Genomic DNA, 21,754 nt, shown 5'->3' with positions numbered 1-21,754 from the left:
TCCGCTTTCATCCGCTCCAGAAATTGACAGAATTGGCGAAAATTGGCGAAAACAGAACGGAAAAAGAACGGATGTGGGTAGTATGTAGCGGGGATGTTAAACGGATGTTCATCGGAAGCCTAGCGGATGAAAACGGATGGAAGGGGATGACAGCTCCGAAGGGGTAACCGGAGATAATTGCGAAATGGACACATAGTGGAAAGAGCGGATGCAGAGCGGATGAAGCGGATGCATCACTTACGCCTAACAGAAACAAATGCCTTGTCCATTCTAGATACTTTATATATGAGATGCATACGCTTACATCCTTTCTATTTCCGTGCTATTAATGATGTATAGACATTCCATGTACCATATCTTTCCTCCCTCTTTCCGTTTTCAGCTGCAGTGGATGTGAGTTGCGAGAATGCCCAGAGGATGCAGAGAGAATACAGAGGACGTTTAAGGGATGATAACGGACATACAACGTTTGTCGCTCGTATGTCGCGGATTTACATTGTACATGGCAGAAAGTTCATCCGTTCTAAAAGTTTTAAGCAGCTTAAAACTTTTTGCGCGGATGAAATCGCAGTGGACGGATGCTCGATGGATAGAGCGTATGAAACATGTATGCGATGAATACACAGTGGATGCGTAGCGTTTTCCAACGGATGGCAAGATTTTTTTTACGTTTTACATCCTCTTTGCATCTGTAAGTGCAATGGCACCGGGCCTTAATTTGACATTAATACTTCTCAGTCATTAGCGAAGCATGTTATGCATTTTACTTTGTTGGTAAACCCTGCGGAGTTATTTTTTTCATTCTTAATTACAAAGACATATTTGAAATGACATGAACTCATGAGGCAAGTTCCAAGGTTGCATGTTCTCTAAACTGGTCAGTGTATTTTGATAAGAGGCCAGAATATAACAACAAAACTCTACACTGTCTGTAAGTGTGTCAAATTAGTGGTACAGATTTTTGTGATGTACAACTGCAAGATGTCATTCTGTGTTAAGTGAAAAATGATTGATGGTGAATATTCTGCTTGTGGTTTTGGATTGCCAAGTAAAAGCTACTCTGCAACCTGATGTCTTGGGGCAAGGGGATTTTTTCAAAACTTTTCAAAGAAGTGATTGCTATGTATAAGGGAGGGGTGGTTCAGTGTGGTTTGAGCTTTGCTGTGTACGTTAAAGGGAGACTCTGTCGTCTAGGCTTCCGTGGCGAGTGCCCCACCCCTGCCTTGGGGCCCCTGGCTGGTTGAGTCACAAGCCTGGAGGGGCTTCCCACAGGAAGTACCCAGTTAGAGCCCAAGCAGGGATGCTAACAATCCCTTACGAGCTCTCTCTAACACCCCATTCCCAAAACACACAGCACCACTATGACTACTTACTACTACTACTACTACGACTACAACTACAACTTTCGTCCTCGCTAGGACGTTGTTATGGCGCAAATTTTTATATTATGATCCCTGATCGAGACTATGCCATATCTGGCTGGGATCACTACCTCATATTTTCTCTCTCTCTCCCTCTTCCTCCCCCCCCCCCCTCTCTCCCTCCCTCTCTTTCCCAACTCCCAAATATTCTATGCTGTTGCAGAGTAGAAGAGTTCTTCAGTTACTTCAAAATACCCCAATAGTTAACGAGGACCACTTCTCTACATTTATGTAAGACACAGTATGAATGATCACTTCTAGAATATTTTCGTTATCAAACATGCCACTGTTTGTAGCTGTGTGTGATGCAGTTATCATGCTAAGGGAGGAATATAGTTCATTTCACAGTCATTGGTGATTTCTCCCACTATGCAAGATGAAAGAAGTTGATGATAAAAATATTACAGAGCAGAACAAATATTGTTATTAATAGGACAAGATATCTAACATTGATACAACTAAGTTGTTGTTTCAGCAGTGTTTCTGATGAGTAAAAGAGGTCACATAAAAAAAAAAAAAAGATTTCAGAAGATTATTGTCATGTTTGATTCATCAGGTTTTTGGTTTATATCCTCAATCCTCCTCTTTTCCTTTCCATTTCTGAAAGCGATTCTACAGCAGTGGTCTGTACTACTGAAATACCTTGGAGTTTGCTTGTCAATGGCCTTTTGTTCCATTATCAGTAGTACAGTTCAACCTCAGTGATCTGGCCATAAACTTATTTGGATCTCTCTGATATCTGAATGTGTGCTGGCTCACAATTTTGTGTATATTTTCATGCATTTTCAGTGCCAAATCTCACTCAAAATGAACACAGTTTTAACCATTATCATGACATTTGTCAGTGATTTTTTTTAAAACAGAAAATTAGCAAATTGGTGCATACAATTTGATGTTCAGTCATGTCTGCTGTGAGATATGATGGCATTTGATGGTGCACTGGTCGACCATCAGTGCACTGCGTTACTTTGTACATAATGTACAATTGCTAAAAAAATACCCATTTGCGCACACCTGATAGTTCTTGTGTGTTGACACACAAAAATCACAAACTATCGCAATCCACATCTTGATGCAAAAACATTTCTCCTTGATTTTTTTTTTATTATTATTATAAGGGAATCATGAATTTGCAGTTTGTGTGAATGGCATGTTTAAAAAAAAAAGATGGATTGTTTTTATTTTAATAATGAGGCAGCTCATTACAGAAGGTCTCAGGTCCTTTAACCCTAATCAGGCTGGGCTTTTTTGGCTATGCTATATCTGGGGGGGGCGGATTCCGCCCCCCCTTCAGATCTCGCCTATGGAACGCGCGATTGCGCCGAAAATCGGCACACGCGACGCCCGCGACGTATTCTATCAAAATGTATGGTTGCTTTCTCCGAAAAATTTTTCTTATATTTTATATTAATTAATTATTGTAATTTATGCATAAAATCAGTTTTGGGCTCTAAATCACTTATTAATGCTCCAATTAAGCTAATTTCTTTTTGAAAATGTTTCTTGTATCATTCTTCTGAGACATAGGATAAAAAAAAATCTGTATCGAAATTAATTTCTTATGTATTTTATTGTTTTTTGAATTTCTTATGTATTTCTTTGTTTTTTGACCTTTCGTTTTTGTTTGTTTTTTGGCCAAAATTTGTCACAGACATTTTTCGAAGCATTATTATGCTACAATTAATTTATTTCGGCCATTCTAAGTGAAGATATGAATTTTTATGTGAATTAATTGAAAAAACACAATTTGCATTGGATTTGTACACAAAATCACGTTTTGGAGCAATTTTGGGGTTGCCAATTTTTTTCCGAACGGGCGTCGCGTCAAAACGGTACGCGCAGGTGCAACAATTTAGGTCTCAAAAGTTGCGCGATACTTGAAAGAAAAAAGTCATGAAACATCGCGGCGGGAGCTTATCGCGTTGCGAAGATATTGCGCGAAACGTCGAGGGGGGGGGGGGCGGATTCCGCCCCCCCCCCCCCCCCCCCCCCAGCCTGATTAGGGTTAAAGTGCTTTGCTTACAGCCAAATACATTTTTGTTTGGTTATGTGTGAATGGAGACATATTAAATTGATTTTTGCATCATGATCCAAAAAAACTGTTGATTCTTGTGTGTGAATGGACACCCAGAGTGGGTCAACATCAGGGAAAGGTTGTTGGATAGGTTCCAGAGCACTACTAGGCACAGACCTCAGGCATCAATTCCAGAAAGAAGCAAGAAAGGCTCTTCATATAGCTGTTCAGTATATTAAGTTCCTATTCTCCACAGGTAAGCTCTGGGTAGACTCCATTCCTCGACCAAAGCCACCAGGATGCTTCTTACCTGTAGACTATCTGTGACTAATGAAACCTTCAGCTTTTGAAGCAGGGTTTTCAAGGGGGAGAGAGAGGGAGAGATGAAGGAAGAGAGGGAGAGAGGGAGGGAGAGAAAGAAAGATAGAGGAGAAGAGATGGAGGGAGATATTCTTCTCTTCTGTCAAGATTAGAGGGCGGTTTGCTAGTGAGTAGAGGTAGGATTTACATGTCAGAGTGGGTTGGTGTCAAGGTTCCCGTGCCCCCTGTGGTGGTAGTGGTTTTTCCCCCCAATGATGAGGGTTGATCCTCCCTTTCCCCTCCCCTCCTCCCCTCCTCACTCCTGAGCTAGTGGATCATTATTAGGGGGTAATGTGGATGTGGTTCAGTGAAGATGTTAATGCATGTTGCAAAGAGATGGCTTGTCACACCTCATAATATAGACCCAACAACCTGTTGCTCGGTAACATCTTAGCACAAATATTGGGTGTGCCATACATGTAAGTGTTGTGTTGCCCTTTGGTTGCAGAAATGACAAGATGAACACTTCGTATTTTGGTCAAATCATTAAAGTCAACCAAGATTTGGATAGATCCTATCAAGACCCCGTCAATTTTTCTTTCTTTTTTTTTTCCTTCTTCTTTTGTTTTTGTTCTTTTCTTTTTATTCTCGTAGTATCTGACTGAAAATCCTGTGCACAGTACCTCCTCCTATTAAGGTCATGTAAAATAGTAAGCTGTAGATGGACCGGTAAAAATTACACATGAAGCATGTGAATTTTGATCAAGCATGATGATAAAAAGAAACCCTGGTATCTTAAAGATAAATGATCATGACTGGTTTGAATATTTCAGAAGATGGAACCTGTGTGTTTGACATTACTGTATTCACAGTGACAGCTATCACCACATATCTACAAATGTTACCTTTTCATGATCTGATGAAATTACATGTCCATACTATGCTTATAAAGCAGTGAAACAGGATGTATGTGCAAAAGAGCTGCAAGTCTGATAATGACCATCTCATCAAATAACCTGATGTTTGCAATACAGTCATTTATGTTAGGGAATCGTACAGATAAGCGACTTTTGGATCAAATTTAAGGCCCATCAGAAAGATCTGTGTTTTCTGTGAATCGTTTCTCAGTAATGCCTGGCACCGTATTGTACCTTGTGTTATATTGAGAATATTTGGTGAATGGTTTCATTTCCTACTTATGATCAATGACAGACCTCATTTTTAGTACACCTTCATTCTTTCTAGGTGAGGATTGTTAAACATGGACATTTTCCTGTCTTTATATAGGCCTAGTCATTAAAGGTTTACATTTGTTATGTGCTTCCTCAAAGTTGCACAATTGAAAAGAAAAAAAAAATAACACAATATAATTTGAATACTTAGTTCTGAGCATTTCCCCAGACAACAAGCCTGTCAGCCAAAGGTTAACTTCAAACTGCAGACACATACCACACTTTTACAATACCTTCCATAAAAACCAAATACCATGAGAGCAGTACAAACTGTAGTCTGTGTGAATTATGTATCAAATGATCTGAAGAAAGTCTGGTCGGTGATTGGCCATAACGCGATCACATGACTAATGCAGAGGATTGTATAATTGTGAATTCAGAAATATCAGGAGAATACATCCATGAAGTTTTAAAAAGGGTGAATAATATGTTTTGAAAGTTATGTTGTAGTCCTACTTCTTCTGCATTCATGTGAATTTACATATAGTTTCAGGTGAATTTCCCTTTAATGTAGACACAGATGGCTTTTGCTTGGGGAAAATCCCTGCAATGATAACAGGAGCCACCAAGCCAGACCTTGACTGACCCAACCTACATCATCACACAGTAACAAACTACATTTGTTTGTATAATGTAAAATGCTCTTCTGCACAACCTTCCCAAGGAAGTCCATGCACATTCACTACATTCCAGCCACCCCGAGAGTTACAAAGGCCATGTTTTCAGATTTGTTGCAAGTTTGTTTGGTGGCAGCTACATGCTACAAAGGGTGATTATCTGTAGCAAACGAGCATTCCTGTCTTGATGCTATCATTTTTATTGCACAAACATGCAAAAATCAGTCTAGAGATCTTGTCTGATTTTTCACCTTTTGTTTCTGATTTTGGTTTTTGTTTTTATTTTTTGCTTGTTTTGATTTGAAACACCAGACCATAGCTGACATACATGTAGATATACAACAGCCATAGAATAAGCATTTCATAATATGTGTGTGAATGACCTAGCATAACATTGTGTGTTTGTACAGCATGCAGGTGAATTTTACAGGGAGATGAAATCTTTCTGGCCTTCTCGACTCAGTCTGAGGACTATAATCTGAAGGACATCAGTTATGACAATGAAAATTGATATGACAGATTCTCAAATGAGTTTTGAGATTTTTAAAGGGATCGTATAGTTTTGGTTGAGACCTAATTTCAGGTTTCTAACATTTTTTGGTGAGATGATGAGAAACCTCTTATGAAATGTGAAAGAGCATGTGATTCTATGAGGAATTCAACGTTTATTTGATGAAAATTGGTTTTGAAATGGCTGAGATATTCAAAAAAGAGCGATTCAAATAAAGTGTGGGACCCATACTTTATTACGATCCCTTTGTTTTACTTTGTTTTTGGATGTTTCAGTCATTCCAAACCCGATTTTCATCAAATAAACTTTAAATTCCTCTTAAAGTGGTATGCTCTGTACTGTATCATAAGTGTTTTCTTGGTATCTTGCAAAAAGTTAAAAGCCCAATTCTCATCTCCACCAATACTGTACCATCCCTAATAAGCCCTGAAAACAAAGTTAATGGAGTGAGGATCCTGGCCAAAATTTAACTTTCCAGACAATCATTAGAGAAGTGTTGTCTGAAAATCGGACCAGATCTGTGCATTGTTTGCAGGACTTTTAATAAACTCACATGATTTTCTGTAGGTAGGATCATGGACACAGGTGGTTGCCTTTTTGTGCAATATTATTATTTGCTAAACATTTGATGAAGTGTCATTAAACTGGGCACAGATCTCTGGTTAATAAGTCAAGTCAGTTATATATCATTGTGAAAGGATACTCAGTGGTATATTATCATGAAAGGATGTTGAAAGTCAGAAGACAAGGTCAGGAGTCTCAAATACTAAAATGTGGTGGACACCTGAAGAAATAATTAAATTCATGCTTATGGCTTATGGCTTAGCCAGAGCAAGACGTGTATGGCAAGTCCTTCAGAGAATCTGTCTATGTTAGTGTATTCGTGCAAAATTTAATGTTATGATTTGAGAAATGTGGTCGAACAAGAGTAAAGAATGAACAATTAATGGCTGCCTTACTGTATATCAAGTGAATATTGCATCATTACATTCACATCTTCATCAATGTGTGTTTGCTTTTCTCTTATAAAAATAATGTAAGAAGACACACATGCATCCCTCCCCCAGAAAAAACAAAACAACAACAAATCAAACCCAAACTTAAACCTAAATGTAGAGGATGGCAATTGAAATTGATCCTATATGCAAGAGAAACTCATTCCAAGCCTAAAGCCAACATCTGTTGCCCATATCATTTGGGTAAACAGCATGATACATGGTGGCATGCCAGACTGCATTGTTATGTCAATGTTTTGATAGCTTCATTCTCTCAATCTTTTCTTCCTTTTTTTTTTTCATCAGTGACTCCAGTTTCAGACACCAGTGGCATGTTATCTTTGACTAACTTCTGTGAATTTTAAGTTGAATCCCTCAGTGATCCTTGTTTGCCACAGTCCTATATCATTTGTAATACCTCTTTGAGTATCTGACTAGCAAATATGGTTTCAAAACAGGGTGTGGAATGTTGTTATGTGGAAGGAGAGAACACATCACTGGCCCATTCTCAAGTACAAAATATTGTGACATCAAAACTTGTAATGTGATATTTGAATTTTCATGCACATTGCAACCGGTACGATAAACTGCAGCATCAGGAGTGATGTTCCCAGTTACTAGATAGTGACTGTTCATTGTTGATGTGTGTGTTTTGGGGTGTCTTTTTTTTTTTTTTAGTGTAGGGGAATTAAAGGAGGGAACATTCGGTCTTGGGTATGCTTTTCACTGTTCTTGTTTCTTGAAAGAAAAACAACAACAACAAAGTGCTGAATGTTGCTGTTTCTGATCAGAGAAGAGCATTTGCTTGTGGTAGGTGTTTTGCACAAAGCAGTCATGGGCTGCTGTGTGAAATGGCATAATTGATTCTCAGTGTGCATATACCATTCCTGTCACCATGTCAAGAGCCCAATATGTGCCTAATTTGCTGGCATAATGAACAGCAGGCTATTGATTAACAAATTGCCCTTCATCAGTGTAGATAAGCAACAATTATTTAGTGTTTTAGCAGTTGTAGCCATGATAACAAATATCATGGGCATACATACTCGAGTTGGATTTTATAAAACGATCTCCCGATTAGTATAGACAGTCAGTGTATCCACCAGACTAGTGAGCTGTTTTCTGGAGCCGGCTCCAGTGATTTGAATTAATGAATCATGACTTCCGTAGATCCCCATTATGAGGCTTGTGTCTCAGAAAATATCGGGGTTTTTTTATCAGTAGGTGAGAACCTGCATACAGTGATGGAGAAACTGCTGCAGGTGAATACTTCTGTCTTACCTCTGTACACCTTGAATGGTGACTGGAGAACTGTGTTATGATTGAAAACACAGTATCATAGCATTTGTAGTAATGGTATACCCATTTTTTATCTAAGGTGTTATGAAGGCATGACCTTGTGCACAAGTGATGTCATTTCAAACAAAATCAACACGACACTTATTTCATACAATTAGACCCATGTGAGAGGTCCATGCCATTTGGATAAATTTGGATCTGAGGAGTGTTACATTATTACACAACAGTGAAAGTATTGGCATACCGTCATTTATCCCTCCCCTGTCCCTTACTTTGCTGATGCAAGAAGTCATATTGCCTGGTAGTTTGCTAATGTCCCAAATCCAACATGTTGTCATCTCTGGTCCTTTATATCACTTCAAAAACCTGTAGTTTGACAAATAGCACGCCTGTCACTTCCTGCTCTTTTTCCTCACCCATTCATTCTATCCAGAATGCCAGGATTAATGCAATGTGATGCAATGCATACTTTACCCCTTGCCCTGACCCACAACAGGTGAGGGCAAATATTCACTATGCATGATTCATCACCCTTTGCCTGTTATGTACACCTGTGTACATTCAAATCAAAAGGGTTTTCCCTTCTTTTCCTTCTCTTTTCATTCCTGAGACGTGTTTATTTATTTATCCAGTCGTATTTAAAAACAGGAATGGTAGTCACATTTAGGGCCCAGCTAGGAGCATGCTGTTCATGTGAGCCCTGGTTTAAGAAAAAGATAAATGTCTGTTATTTTGCAAGTTTTTGGTAAAATCACATTTCACATAAAAACAAATATTGGGGAACACATTAGAGCAGTGAAAATGCATTGTACAATCAGAGGTTAAAAAACTGAGGTTGAAAATTGCCAGTTTTAAGCAAAATGAATAAAATTGTGACACAAAGACATTTAGTAACAGTCATAAAAAACAAACAGGATTATAACAGAAGAGAACAAAAGGAAACCTTTGTAGCCTTGTCTTTTGCTTATGTGTGCTGCACTCATAAGCTGAATGCAAAATGAAAGTTTTAAGAATGAAAAACAGAAGTAAAAATGTAGCCTAATAGAATCAACCTCTTATGCATAAAAGGAAACAAAGAATTTTCAGTTTGTACGACATTTTAACCATAAACATATCATCATTCCATACTACCGGATATTCAAGGACTTGTAGAGTGGAAGACAGGATACTATAAAAGTGGAAACTTTCATGTGATTAAATTTTGCTCTTGGCCAATTTCAGCAGACTTCACTGGTTGCTAACTGTAATAATATTTTCCTCATATAGTGCTGTGTTTTACATTAATTTATTGCACTACTGCAGTAGGACAGAAATTTCACACAAAGATGTACACACCACAAAGTATTCCACATTTACATTAGAGTCCATTTAGAGTCATATTGGTGTCCTGTATCTTTTCTTGGTACTACAGATAAGATTCCTCAATTTGTATCATTTGTCAAGTGACAAAAACAATAACTTACTATCAAGGTATGTTTTCAATCTATCAGATGATTTTGTGCCGTTAGAGAATGTTGCACTTCTGGATCGCCTTTATTGTTTGGAATATCACTCGAAATTGATGTTTTTGAGTGTATTGTGGAAGAGCTCTGCATTCTGTGCTTGCATGTCACTAACTACCATTCTAATGTGCTGAAAGTATCATGTCTCATGTCAATAGGTCATCTATAATTCATCCTATCCAGAGATAAATAACAGCTGCTCATGTTCTTTGTGCATGGTAGGTCTTTTCTACATAGTTGCTGATATGTGGATGTTATGAAACATGTGCAGAATTTGATTGATATCTGCTGCTGTGTGTTTCAATATGCTAATTCATAAATTCAGTCCAACTGGAATTTGAAAGTCTGAAGTCGCCTAGATGCCATATGCTATCTAGCATGCCTTCTGCATTAAAATTTTTAACATTTAATTCATATCAGTTTATAAAGCTATTAGAGTTCAGTGCTCATTCCAAACATACATAAACTCTGTATCCACCCACCCTATATACATACATACATACACACACACACACACACACACACACACACACACACACACACATACGAGTACACAAACACAGGCCAGGAATGCAGGTATGCAGATATTCTTTGTGCATATTTTTCAAGTGATTGATATAGGCCTACCAGTAGTGCACCTTTGCTTATGACTCTCCAATGTTTTGATTAGGTTTGTTGCTTATTAAAGACATTTTCATGCATAGCCCTAAAAAGGTGATGTCACTGACTATAACTGAAATGCTTCAAAAAATGATCGGGGTTTGTTCCTTTTCAAAAGATAGATGTAAGGAAGGGGAAGGATGAAATTTAAATTGCCCATCAGGAAGGAAAGACACACACACACACACACACACACACACACACACACAATAATAATCATATTCACATAATCGATGTCATTAATGTTAGTATTAATACCAATGAAATAGAAATATATAATACTAATATTAATACAATTTATTGATGCTATATATTGAAAATAAAAACTGCATCTTAGATAGCAAATGATTAACCTAGACAATATAGGCACCCGTGCCTCAGGCGATGTGTGAATGATAACCCCATGTGTATTTCCACCATTGACCCAGTCTTACAGGGTTGTATGTGTCAGGCTTCCCTTCTGACCACCATGTGTTTTCATTCTCACTGATTATCAGTTTGAGACCAGCCAACAGAAACAACGTGACATAATTGTACTGCATCGTGTAAGGCTTGAACTTGAATTCTCAAGTATCAGTGTTGACTTATGGGTCCAGCATTTTATCAGCATTCCGAACGTGGCTGTGTCTGAGGAGAGCCATGTGTTTCTACAGTATGTGTCTCCTGAGAAAAGCTTGTGAATAGATTATCAAACACTTATTGCTATACTGCCATGCAACAGGAAGAAAACTTCATAAATTTTGAAGAGAGTGACATTGGCTACTGTGAGGTCAAAATTTGATGAAGGAAGCAGTAACAGTCAATGTTTTGATAGAGGCAACAGACCGAAAGTGATGTAGATGATTTCCATTACACAACTTTCCTTCCCTTTCCTCTTTCTTTTTATTCAAAAGAAAAAAAAAATGAGCATAATGAATCAACAAACAGCTATTACCAGTGAATATTGAATTCATAACATTTTTTAAAGGGAATTTAATCAATATGTGTGTGGAATTAATGAATGTAGAGAAATCGAGTACTTCAATTAGATTTTAGGGAAATTGGAAAATCCATTCAAAAGTTGTACATTGGTATTAAAGGGTGTGTACAGTTCTCGTCGAGATGAGGATTTAGCTTTTAACGTCTTGCGAGATATTCAGAAACCACCCTATGAGATGTCAAAGAGCATGCAGTTCTAAGGGGTATCAAAAGTTTATTAGATGAAAATCGGTTTTGAAATGGCTGAGATATCCAAAAACAAGGTAGAACAAAGAGATCCTAATAAAGTTGTGGCATGTCGCCTTTTATTATTAGCACTTTTTTGGATATCTCAGCCATTTGAAAACCAATTTTCATCAAATAAACGATGAATCCTTCTTAAAATTACATGCTCTTTCATATTTCATAAGAGGCTTTTCATTATCTCACTTAGGAATGTTCAAAACATGAATCCCCACCTCAACCAGTACTGTACAGTCCCTTTAATTGTCGTAATAGTAGTAGTAATATTAGTAGTAGTAATAATAACAATGATGATGATGATAATGATAATAATAATAGTAATAATTATAATAATAATTATTATTGTTATTATTAGTAATAATAAGAATGATGATGATAATGATAATAATAATGATGATGATAATAATAATAATAATAATAATAACAATGATAATAATAATAATTGTTGTTATTATTATTATTATTATTATTATTATTATTATTATTATTATTATTATTATTATTATGATCATCATCATCATCATCATCATCATCATTATTTCTATAATGATAATAATGGCTGCTTGTATAGTGCCCAGGTGCAACTTTCAATACTCATGGTACTTTGATACAATCAACTACACATGACACTACTGGAACAGAGCAGCAATCAAACAACAGAAAGAAGTAAGGTATGAGCAAAGTTTTTCTGATTTAACTTGATTTTCTTTGATTTATTTTTCCATAATAATCATAAACAAGCAATGAAATAACATTACAAGACATTAATAAAAATATTTAAACAATACATATTCTTCTTAAACTGGCAAAATTGATACAGTACATAATTATAGAGGGAAACCTAAAGAAGCATCAAGCTTGTTTTATAGGTTACCCATGAGTGATGTTATGGCCAGAGATACGGGAAATGCACATAATAATGATTACTGCAATATTTTACTTTCTTGTTGTAACGTCTTAATTCAACATGCACTAAAATAAACAATTTTCAATCTGATATAACTACAGGTCTCTGTCTTTAACAGTTTCTTGGAAAATCCATGTACTGTCACGACTGAATTAGAAAGCTACAACAATGTATACTGTCATGGTAGTACGATATAAAAAGGATTAGAGAGAATTCAACAGAGTTTTAATTCGTATGAAAAATAGACTTTCCCTCAACTTGTTAATGAAATATGTTGGGTAATATTTCTACATTTCTAATACTTTTACAATTTTTTAAACCACACATGTATTGCATTATTGAGAGTAAAAGTTCTCTTGTAGGCCACCAAAACATTTTCTGTCACCGAACTAATGAAGGACGGAGGGCCCCATCATGTGTTCAGCCTGCATTTAGCAGCTCCGTGGAAGTGTGTGGGCCGACGGAACCCCATGGCACCAGCTGATGGGTCATCTCTCTTTGTGGCTTGCGTGGGATGATTGCACAAATTGGATGGCCCTTTTTCCCTCCCTTTCTTATTCTGTGGGGGCTAGACAGGTTAACTCTGTTCCTTTAACGAGTTCCTGGAAAAGCGGGGTGAGGAAGATGATGCAGGAAGTTATCAGGGTGGACAGGAGACCCCCCATGAATCGGCATACCTAAACCAAGTTAGCAAAAAAATGATATGGGTGTAGAGCTTTGATAACTTGAATAGCGCTACTTGGCTGTAGTACGATTGGACTATCAGCAAGTTGCTCGAAACCTGGGGCCTGTTGCATAAAAGTTACTATTGCGGTAACTTTGCCATCCAATGGTAACTACCATGGTAACAATACTCAACAGCCAATCAAAATCAAGAATTCCATGGAAGTTACCATTGGATGGCAAAGTTACCATGATAGTAACTTTTATGCAACGGGCCCCTGATTCAAAATAAACTGGTAGTCAAAAATGGAAATATGGTGATCAGTGTATATCAAAAGTCAAGTAGGCCTACATCATTTCCTTTCTTCATGACTTTCTATAAGCAGTCAATCAAACTCTTGTGTATGCCAGTATAGATACATTCTCATTTCTGCGATACCTGAAGAATATGATTTAAGACTTAACTTTCTTATGTACAATACCAAAATTATTCTGTTTGTAGGGAGAAAAAAAGCAGCAACAACAAACAGAAACAGCCTGCACTGAGAGCCTCATGATCTTGGAGAACAAGAGTTCCATTTCTGTAAAATTCATCTAACCATTGTTAAAATTTGATAGATTTGTTCTGTTTTGTCTCAGCTTTCTTTATTTCCCTCCACTGTATACAAAAAAAAAAAACAAAGAAAAGAAAAACAAAGAAAAAATAATCTAGACTTGATTATGGTAAACAGAACTTTGTGGATTTTTCTTTTCAGTAGAAATAGAAATTTATGAGTTGGTGCAAAACGCCCACTGTGGTGTCTTGTAGGCGAGTAGTCGGGCAAGCAGCTACATTAACCCTGGCACGGATATTGACTTTGATTATTGCCCCCACTGCTCAGGAAATCGTCAAGATTACTGCGGATTAAGATCTTCTTCTCCTTGACTAAACCTGAAAAGGGAGGCAAGGGCTAAACTCAAACCTTCATCTCCTCGGGCTGTCTTGTCTGTCTGTCTCTCTCCATCTCTCTCTCCGTCTCTCCCTTTCTCTCGCCCACTATCTAAGGATGTTGAACTGCCATGTGACCTTGGCATGGTCACTCTTCTACACTTTTCCAAATTAACACCCCATGTAAGTTTGCCTCTCCTTGATTTCTAATGGGGGACATAGGGTGTCTAAAACCTCTCCGGTCGTTGCACTCCTGCGTGCTCATCTCGCCGATGGATTTCAGAGAGCTTTATGCCATTGTGGGGCAGCTGATGTAACTCATCATATCATGTAATTATATTAATAGTTATACTTATGTTCATTTATGGTCCCCTTAAGTATACTCATATTTCCTTTTATTAAAGTGAAATCAAGCCTGGTCATTTGTGACCCCACCCCCCCCCCCTGCATTTGCACCCCCTCCCCCCCCCCTTTTTTTTTTTGGGGGGGGGGGGGGAGTAAATCCCCAAGAATAGTCTTAGTTGTTCTGTCAGGAAAGGGCTGTCATCTCGTCAAACATCATCATGTATGCTTATTGTGACGGCCTCTGCAGCGTAGAACATGAAAGTGAAAATGCAATGATTAACAGCATTTTATTTATTATTTTTTATTTATTTTTATTTATCAATTTAGTTTGAACACCTGATCTTTGGTAGAAAATGTTATATTAACCAAAATGGGTATTGTATTTTTGTCTGTAGGCCTATATTGTATTCTTGAAAAAGAAAAGAAACGTTGTAGAAATAAATTGAAATAAAAAAATAACAACGCCAGTTTTGCTGTCTTAGTTGTAAACCAATTCAATCATTGTTTTTTACACCTTACATAATGGTAGGTCAAGTGTTAAAAAAGATTCTTAAAGAATTATTAGTTTTACGAGTCAGGAAAGTTATATCTATTAATGCAAATGGTGTATCCCTCAAGTGAATGATGTTGTGGTATTTTGTTTGACAAAGCCAAAAAATATGGAAAGGAATGTCAGATCATTTATGAATTCAGCTCACTTTATCTTATCTATAAGTATTTAATCTTCTGAAATGACAAAATATGCTTCTTTCTTAGGTGGTTTAAATCTGATTTTATGTCCCACACATGATACAAAATAATAAAGGCAGCAATACTCTCTCTCGAGATATGTATTCCACCTACATATCAGTTGACTTTTGAAATTTTTGAAAGTTGAAAAAAAAAATAGTATGTGGCATGTACAGGAAGTGAATGGAGGAAGTAAGAAGAAATTTTGTCATTATAATATGAAATAAGGTACTTGGGAACTTTTCCCCTTAAATGTCTGATACTGTGTCAAAAGCATATGGCCAAATAAATGAATGAATAAATACATTTTTGAATAAAAAGATAATACTGTATCACAGAATTCTGACTGTTTGCTTTGTATTTCTTAAATATATAATAATATTGGTGTTCTGTTGTGTTCACTTTGAAGTAATGTTTATTGAGTTGCTCTGAGTTCCACATTCATTTCCTGAACATTGAGACATGCATCAACCACCCCAGATAAATAGATATATATATAGATAGATATTAAAAGTAGGTGGATAGATAGGTAGATGTATAGATAAACACTTCATGTACTTCATGTACCCTTTAATGGGATGATCACATCATTAAAGCAAGGCACATACTGTATATGCAACAAGTATTTATATGAACTATGACTATAGTTATGAAACTAGTAACTTTGCTTATAGTTCATAATCTAAATAAATGTGAATATATACTTTAGATTTTGAGATAAGAAATGTTGATAAATGAATGCATTAATGCAGCCATCACTATCACAAGACATAGTAGCTGTCAGGGAAGTTGGATGTATGAAAGCAAATTATGTTCAATATTCAGGAGGTCAAGATTTATTGCTGCACAATGTATCATAATCCACAGCTGAGCCAGGCCTAACCTCAAAACTTGCTTGCCACATAACGCGAAGTTCAGGCAGCTCATTGTGGACCTCACTGCTGGTTTTCTCCCCTAATGAAGCCTGAGACAAAATTAGTTTTGGCAGGACCTCAGAGAGGAACAGGGGCTTTCCCCTCTCAAGTCCTTCATATCACGATTTCACAGGTACAGCCTTAGTCCCATGCAATGCCGGGATTGCAGAGATTAGAAAGTACTTCTGATTAATTGATGGCTTACCAACAGTATGAGAGATATTCAACAACATTTCATCTTATTCCTTTGAGAGAGAGAAAAGAAGATCTTAAAAGACCAAGAACATAGATCTCTGATACTGTAGATGGACTGCCAATTTATGTCAGTGTATCATCACACTCTATTCAAGGAGTTGTTATACTAAGAGACATTTGACTTTTAAATTGTTTGTCAATACCATCCATCCATCCATCCATCCATCCATCCATCCATCCATCCATCAATCAATCACTGAGAATCATTTGCCTCATTGCCTTTATACCCTGAAAATGATTATGACATAGGGTATCTGAATGATGATCAATCTATGCAAGGATTAACAAAGGTGAGCTGGGTAGGGATTCAGTGGGTCAGAAATGAAAGCTCATGGGTGTAGTTTAATCTTATCATTTTCAGTCGAAACTTTTCCTAAAATGTAATAATGTATTTGATAGAAGAATTTTTGTCTCTTTGATTGTTTGTTTGTTTGTTTTGTTTTTTAATGGGTTTCAGGTTAAGAAATAGAGTTTACAATATATCTTGATCACATGTTTGGGTCAGAAGTTGCATTGCCTTTATTGTTGTGGTGACCAAGAATTTACAGGCATGACTGAAAATGTCAGTGAGATGATTCCACAAACTATGACTTGGAGATGACTTGAGATGATTTTTGGCTGGCTGTGTCAAAGGTCACAGGGATTCTAATGGAGCAGTCCAATTTTAAGAGTTTGCAGTCTTTAGAGTAAGATTGAGACTTCTGACAAGTTCAATAAATCTCGATAAAAAGTATGAGCTCTGACACATCATTAATTGCAACTAGGTATGTCCAAAGATTGATTTATTACAAGGGTCATAGGTCAAAGTGGTGCAGGTTACAGAGATCACAATCATCAGCCACAAAGGACTGATATTAGACCAGACATGTGGAACATGTCACTGAAAGCGAAGAGTAACAGAAACATAATATCCTGATGCTGATTGTTCCAGATAATATAGTTCCATTATCAAGATACATAAAAAAAAACCCAATACAAAACAAAACACACAAAAAAAAACTCCAGCGATATATGTGTACTTTAAAAGAAAGAGACACTGATTTAAAAAGAAGGAATGAGCATATTACAGTCATTGTTATATTTCATCAACAAAAATAAAAATCAGTAAGAAAAAAAAAAAGATGTTTTTAGGAGACATTTCTAATGAACATGTCTCTGTTGCATTTCCTGTTAATGATGTTTTGAGGTTATGGCATAAAAATAAAAATATATAAAGTTAAGTAATTAGCATATTTTTTTTCTTTTTAGCTCACCTGAGCCAAAGGCTCAAGTGAGCTATTGCGATCGCCCTTCGTCCGGCGTCCGTCGTGCGTCGTGCGTCGTCCGTCGTGCGTAAACTTTTTACATTTTCATCTTCTTCTTGAAAACCCCAAGACCGATTTTCATCAAACTTGGCAGGTAGCATCCCTAGGGGGTTAGGAACTCAATTTGTTAAAATGGCCACCATGCCCACCCAGGGGGCCCCCAGGGGGGCCCAAACCCCCAAAAATTAAGGAATCTGCAAAAATCTTCTTCTCTAGAACCAGAAGTGATAGAGCTAAGTTAATACTAAGAGTTAGTACATTGATGACTGTAGTTTCAAATTTGTTCATGGCAGAATCAGGGGTGCCCCCCTTGGGTCCCAAGGGAGGGGTCCTCATGGGGCCTAAATTGTACATTTCATCTTCTTCTTTAGAACCCCATGACCCATTTTCACCAAACTTGGCAGGTAGCATCCCTAGGGGGTTAGGATCTCAATTTGTTAAAATGGGCACCATGCCCCAGCCAGGGGACCCCCAGGGGGCCCAAACCCCCCAAAATGAAGGAATCTTTAAAAATCTTCTCTAGAATCAGAAGTTAAAGAGCTAAGATAATACTATGAGTGAGTACATTAATGACTGTAGTTTCAAGTTTGTTCATAGCAGATCCAGGGGTGCCCCTCTTGGGGGTGGGGGAAGGTCCAAATGGGGGCCTGAATTGTACATTTTCATCTTCTTCCTGAAAATGTCATGATGGGTTTTCGTCAAACTTGGCAGGTAGCATCCCTAGGGTGTCAGGATCTCAATTTATCAAAATGGGCACCATGCCCCACCCAGAGGGCCCCAGGGGGCCTCAATCCCCCCAAATTAAGGAATCTCAAAAAATTTGGGCCCTTATTGTACATTTTCATCTTCTACTTGAGAATGCCTGGTCAAATTTTAGTAGAGCTGTGAATAGTTTAGATTAGTGACTGCATGAAAGGTGAACATGCGATACTCAGGTGAGCGCTAGACCCGCGGGTCTCTTGTTTTGTGCGTGTAATGGTTTTCCAAACCTATATTGATACTATAACAGTCCTGTGCTCTGCTTGAGCAGTGATTAAAGCATAAAACAGTATGTAGAGTTTTAATGTACTCTTTGTATGTATGAGAGGGGAATCATTAAAATCCTAATCTCTGTTCATTTTTTTTAGTTTGGCTATTCAAGTTTGGCTGCGAAGAAAACCCAAGGTCATTTTCCACTCTGTGTTATTAGGTGATCCGAGTATCCTCTCGGATCACCTTCTGTATCTGTACTGATTCTTTGTTTTTCTTCTTCTTTTTCTTTTTTCTCCTCAAAAGTTGTGCAGAGGTTAGCTCAGAAAGTCCTCTTCCTATCAATGTCAAAATTATACCATGTATGTATCATGTCCCAAAGACGACAGCGCAAGTAAAATCATTGTGATCAGTCGACCGTGACGTCACTATGACGTCATTATATGAAAACACATTCTCATTCATATCTCATTAATGGAATGTAATTATTCAATGAAATTTACGTCACATATATTTCAAGTCAAGCGCATTCTACTCATATTCTCAAAATTCATATTTATCCTTAAAGCGTGCGCGTACGCGCGCGTTGAAATATTTGTATGCTCAAATCGAGCTCAAAAGTTTTTTGCATACGTTTCAGACAATTTGGAGTATTTTTTGAAAAATTGAAAAAATTGGACGGACGCGTACGTGCGCGCACATATACGCACGCACAGCTCTTATGCCAAGGAAATTTCCCGTTTTTTCACACTTATCGGATGCCTGAAATGTCAAGGAATATTTCTACCAAGTTTCAAGTCAATCCGACTCAATATGACGTCATACGGGCCCGTCAAAGTTGAAATTCCGCGCGCGCGTCAATGGCGATATACAGTGCAACAATGCCAAAAAACCGCCAATTTTAAATCCGATTTTACTAGTCAGGATGGACGGTGACCCCCCATTTTCTTTACATATTCTGAAAGCTGATGAGTTGTACATGTCATTTCATGGGTTGGCGATGCTGGAAAAGTGATTAAAAGATATCAAATCTCTTAATAAAATAAAAGAAGTAAATTTTCAAAATTACGTCATCAAATTTCAAGTTTACTCGAGCGTATCTCACTTATCCTTTGCCAATTTGTACCCAAATTTCAGTATGTTGTAGCTTACTAAATACTCTTTCATTAATATAATAACAACATTTTGATTAGATGACGGCATCACCTCGTAAAAATGGATTGAAAGTAATCTTGTCAAATTTGACCAGTTTACGTGTTATCTTTATGGGAGTGCAGTTTTTCTGGAAATGAAAATTGACATGACTATCTTTTTCGAGCACTAGCTCACTTATGCTTCGGTGAATTTCTCCCAGATTTTAATATGTTGTAGCTGAGACTTTGAGCTATCTTAAGTGTGCCCTCCATTTTTTCATACGACGTCGGTATCACGTCGAAAAACTTGGTTGAAAATGACACGAGGCTTCGATGCAGCGTCATTTTGCTTAATTCACAGAGCCTATGGAGAATGAAATAGGTCATTGCGTAGCGCATCCGACTCGTAATCCTAAGGTCCCTGGTTCGAGGCTCACCCCTGCCAATATTTTTTTTAAATTTTTTAAACACTTTTTTTTCTTTTTTTTCTTTAGTTAATCTTAATCTCCCTTTCCTTACTTTATCTTTTTCTGATTTTTTTATGCTTCTCCTTCAAATTTCTATAAAATAACATAATTTTTCTTTATTTTTCTTTCTTTCTACTACTTTCTGTGCAATAGATGAACAACAACAATGGCTATCAGTCCCATATTTTGCACATGTTTAGTACACGTCACGTACATTATTTCATAATATAACAACTACTTAATCGGACACCATCTTGGGTATGTAAATTAGGGTCAAAGGTCATAAATGTTTCATCCTGTATCTTGGTGAATACATGTCCTATCTTTCCCATATTTTGCACATGCAAAGACCATGTTGCAAGAATCATTTCATAAAATAATCACTTTTTGCTTAGACGCCATCTTAGGTGTGCAAAGTGAGGTCAAAGGTCAAATATACTTCATTCTGTATTTCCGTTAGTGTATACGGAATTCGGTACCAAAGATGGCAGGTCTCATTCCCTTTTCTAAATGAGAATCCAAACATCACACAGCCAATGTCCCGTCAACACAGATGAAACCTGTATGGTCATGAATATTTGGATCAGGACTCAAATCATTGATTTTCGAAGAGATCGGATCACCTAATTTGTCAGTCTTGACAAATTCCGAGTCTAGTTGTTTTGTCTTTCTCTTCCCTGCTTTGTAATCTGTATCTTTGATCCCAGGTCTATGGGGTTTTCATCTCCTCACACAGCCCTCTATCCCAGATTGAATGACCCGCTGTGTCGCTGGAATAATAAGTCCAGTGCTGACAGCCCATGTTGGCAACCCCATGAGCCGCAGGGAAAGGGGCAGAAAAACAAGTCGAGGGACTACTGACAATTTTTTTTTTTTTTTTTAACTTTTGTTCTCGGCCCCATGAAAAAAAAAAGAGAGAAAAAAAAAGAGGCTCGTCAGGCATGTGATTAGTCCTCATTAGCACTGCATGTAGACTTCATGCCTATTGGAACGCTGCTGATTAATACACAAAGTCTCAAAAAACAGCATTGTAATGGTTTGGTGCTATATCATTTGCTTATTTGTTCTTTTGAGGTTTTTTCTTGTTATTATATACATATATTATATGTTAGAATATAATCATTAATATTTCATAATGTAATATAAATACTTATTTTTCCTCTGAGCCTTAGATTGGCCATAAACCATCCTGCAACTGTATGAACTCTAAACAGTCTTTGACACATCCACTAGCCTGAATAAATGTTTCAAATGTTTTATGCTGTACCAGAATTTTAATCAACACTTCTGTGTCTCTTGTCCTGGAAAGTACAAGATTCTCTTTACTGGAAAGTACAAGATTCTCTTTATTCTTAAGTGCAAGTTGAA

The 21,754-nt window shown here is 37.2% G+C and overlaps 1 protein-coding gene across 1 annotated transcript in view; it reads left to right on the top strand.

Moving 5' to 3' along the window:
* The window catches only part of LOC140235814 (tRNA (32-2'-O)-methyltransferase regulator THADA-like), a 76,672-nt gene extending 55,425 nt beyond the window's left edge, over window positions 1–21,247 (top strand). Inside the window, exon 33 of the mRNA XM_072315817.1 lies at window positions 21,123–21,247. Coding sequence (XP_072171918.1) covers window positions 21,123–21,247 — 125 coding nt within the window. The remainder of the gene's footprint in view (window positions 1–21,122) is intronic.
* The last annotated feature ends 507 nt before the right edge of the window (window positions 21,248–21,754 follow it).

The sequence above is a fragment of the Diadema setosum genome, chromosome 1 (genome assembly GCF_964275005.1).
Source record: "Diadema setosum chromosome 1, eeDiaSeto1, whole genome shotgun sequence".
NCBI lineage: Eukaryota > Metazoa > Echinodermata > Echinoidea > Diadematoida > Diadematidae > Diadema > Diadema setosum.
The sequence above is the reverse complement of the archived record's forward strand: the minus strand, read 5'-3'. Positions and strand labels throughout refer to the sequence as shown.